At 36.7% G+C, this 3,510-nt stretch overlaps 2 protein-coding genes across 2 annotated transcripts; both read right to left on the reverse strand.

Annotated features, from left to right (window-relative positions):
- Positions 1-1,550, reverse strand: Gasu_65650 (archaeal ATPase; the record flags this gene model as incomplete). Its single annotated transcript, XM_005702237.2, has 1 exon — positions 1-1,550. A coding segment is annotated over exon 1 (1,458 nt), but the record flags the coding sequence as incomplete, so codon positions are not given.
- Positions 1,551-1,955: 405 nt separating this feature from the next.
- On the reverse strand, positions 1,956-3,510 carry Gasu_65660 (archaeal ATPase; the record flags this gene model as incomplete). Its single annotated transcript, XM_005702238.1, has 1 exon — positions 1,956-3,510. A coding segment is annotated over one exon (1,491 nt), but the record flags the coding sequence as incomplete, so codon positions are not given.

Here is a 3,510-nt window from a genome sequence, read left to right on the forward strand (position 1 = left end):
GAGACATTGACCAAGAGTAGAAAACATTGAGCTGTTTGTAGGATGCCGAGAAAAATGTAAATAAAACAGTGTAGCAATAAGACCTTCAAAAATTCGACATTTCGACTCATAAAAGAATTCAACAGATTGAGACTTGAGGGTTTCTAAAAGTAACCATTCTAAACGATCATCCTTTAAGCCTTGGTCAATATATTCAATAAGTAACTTCGGTATCAACACTTCATAGCGTTCGTTGTGGTCTGGGTCTATAACCAATCGACGATAGAGACACATATCTGTAACTAGATCAAACAAAAACACATCAGAATTTGAGCTCATTTGCACAGTTTCATCAAAATCAAATCGAATACGATACAAAGATAATAACGTAAGCATTCTTAACAAGCACTTACGCTGCTCACTGAGACTTATCAGACGAGGTAAGAATGGCGCAACACAATAATTTGTTACTAGAAAGCTATTCATTATGATCAAGAAGGTTTCCTTAGATAATGAGAAATTGTTGTTGGATGATTTATACAGCAGAAGGTAACTGATTGCTCGAACAAGTAAACCAGGAACACCACCAGTCAATTCCAACAACAATCCTGCAAGTTCACTAGTTGAGAAGTCTTCGTGACAAAGAATTTCTGAAACCTTTGGGCTCCCAGGGAATAAAAAGCAAGAACTTTTCTCCAAATGTTCCACGATACTATGTTTCTCAAGCGGCGAAAGAGGAATAAACACTAACTGAACTCTTGAGACTGAAGCTACGTAATTATATATATTTAAGCCTTCACTTTTCCCAACAACTATAAAAAACAAGTCGGGTTCTTTGCACAATTGACTAATGATACCGAAAAAGTCGTTGTAAGGTCGAACTCTACCGTCATGGGTTCTCTTGAAATGAAATTCGTCGAGACTTTCGTCAAGGACACCAACTTCGTCAAATGCCAACAAAAGATATTGATCAGAAGGAATCCTTAAGATAGAACGGAAGAGCGGAACCAAAGCATCAGTCCTAAGTTTCAGTTCCTTGAAACATTCGTCCGGGTCTGGTTGCGGAAGACCTGATTGCAGACAAGCAACCTTTATTAACAAATAGTAGACTGCCCACTCAAGGTTGCGTTCTTTCGGGTCTGTGGGCTCCAACTCCTTCAAATCCACAAAGAGCAATGAAGCCCTTTTCAGCTTCTCCAGGAAACCTCTTCGGTTGGCCTTCTCAGACTCACCAACGTAATCGAGACCTATCAGTGCACTTTCACCCATATTATTCACCAGTTCCAAGTAACTTTGTACGAATTTTGTCTTTCCACTTCCGAAGAGGTGGGGACCAAAGGGTATGACTGGTTTGAAATGGCGACCAAGTTTACGTAGAGTGTATAGCCTAAATAACTGCAGTGTTACTACACCAACATCTTGTTCTCGGTCTACTACAACCATGTCATACACGCTTTCTGCTTCAAGCTCACTAGACATATCGTAAGCTATGAAGTAAACTATGCGACAGTAAAATACAACAATGATCGATCAATCTTCTTCCAACAGTCCAATGCTCTCAAACTCTTGAGAGCGACGAAAGTCTTTCGAAGCTTAGGACAAGTCTTGATAAGAACATGATTTGCCTTTTAGATAAAAACTATCTTTTTCATTTTTTTGTAATAAAGAGTGGATATTGGTTTCTGTGCAATTGTATATAAAAACAACTTCTCTGAGCTATTAGAAAATAGACCAGCTGAGGAACCTTCAACTTGAGGCGAACCATAAATAAAGTCTATGACGAATACAAGACCTTGTATAAAACCCAATCATCAACACTTTAAGACACTCTCCTGAGAAGTAACAAGAAGCAAATATGACCTGTCAAACTGTGACAGTGACATTTACAACAATAGGCTTATTTTGATTTTCGTGGTTAGTACCATATTAATACAATAATCCTCAGAGTGAAAGCAAATAAGTTGTAACCGAGTTTCAAACATACCAAAAAGTTTACTTGCTCTTAAAAAGAAATCACAAAGTGAAGGATTGATTAAAAGTCTATTGCCAACTCAAGAAACTGTTACGGACTTTATGAAGCAGTTGGAGTCCAAAGTTCAAAAAAGTAGGATTATGAGAAACAATAAATGCTCTTTCAAGTCCGCTCAATATTTCTTCGTCAATCAGCATTTGGACATCTCTTTCACAAAGAATAACAAGTTCACAATTATCAGGTACTTTGAAAGAATCATTTCCAATAAAAATTCCACTGGAGTAACAACGACTCTGATTACCCAACTCATTAGAAACATTCAAGGATAACTTTGTACTAACGATAATAAGCATACAATGATGAGAATCCATTGCACTGGATAAGACTTGATCATAAACAGGATATAAAAATTTCTTGGCTTCATCTATAATATCTGACCAGCCAATTCCTTCCGACTTCCAACGTCCTTTACATGCAACTCCAACAGTAAGAACTTTGGGTTCCACAGGAGATTGTAATTTGAATATAATATCAGGACTATGAGAAGTAGCGTCCAAAGGAATGTAAACAGTCTCTAAATAAAGTGTCTCTCGAATAATCTTATTCCATTCAGTATTGGCAAAAGTTCTTCGACTCTTGTACGATTCATTTCTTGTTTCTATAGAACTAACAACAGACTTGATATAGTGAATGGGTGATATTGTATTGATTGGAAGTTTCATTTGTTTCCATATCGGAGACAATTGACAAAACAATTCTCTCAACTCATTTCGATTCTTTGAAGACAACATCAAAACTAGTCGTAAAGCAACAATTCCTTCAAATACACGACACTTTGAATAGAAGAAACAATCTACTGGTTCTACATCAAGTGATCCAAGAAGTATCTTTTCCAAAGAAGAGATGGAAGGGTCCTTCTTGAAGATTCCAACAAATACTTTTGGAATAAGAATTTGGAAAGTATTCTCGTCAATAGGATATCGATAGAATCCCATTTCAGTGACTGCATCATATAAAAAGGACTCCGAGGTCAATATGTCATCTACTTGAAACGGTATACGATAAAGAGCCATCATTAAAAGTATATCAAAAACACTTTTTCTATCTTCGTCCAAATTCAATATTCGTTCCACAAATGGTTCAGCACAAATTCTTCGGAAATCGTAGTCATTCATACATGTCAAACATTCTTCTTTCGATATGAAAGGCTGATTTCTTGCTACTATATAATTCAAAAGCATATTTACTGCACGAGTCAACAAACCAGGAACTCCACCTGTACATTCCAATAACGAATCTGCCAATTCATTTACTGAAAATGAAGAACTACATAAGACATTACAAACCGGTTCTTGAGTAGGTGTCTTTAGAAGACTCTTTTCAAGGAATTCAACGATACTGGAAGCGTCCAAAGGTGATAAAGGGATAAAATGTAGTATAACTCTTGATAGCCCAAAAGCCACATCATTCTTAATACTTAAACCCTTGCTTTTCCCAACAACTATAAAAAACAAGTCGGGTTCTTTGCACAATTGACTAATGATACCGAAAAAGTCGTG

Source organism: Galdieria sulphuraria, assembly GCF_000341285.1.
Source record: "Galdieria sulphuraria unplaced genomic scaffold scaf_336, whole genome shotgun sequence".
Lineage (NCBI taxonomy): Eukaryota > Rhodophyta > Bangiophyceae > Galdieriales > Galdieriaceae > Galdieria > Galdieria sulphuraria.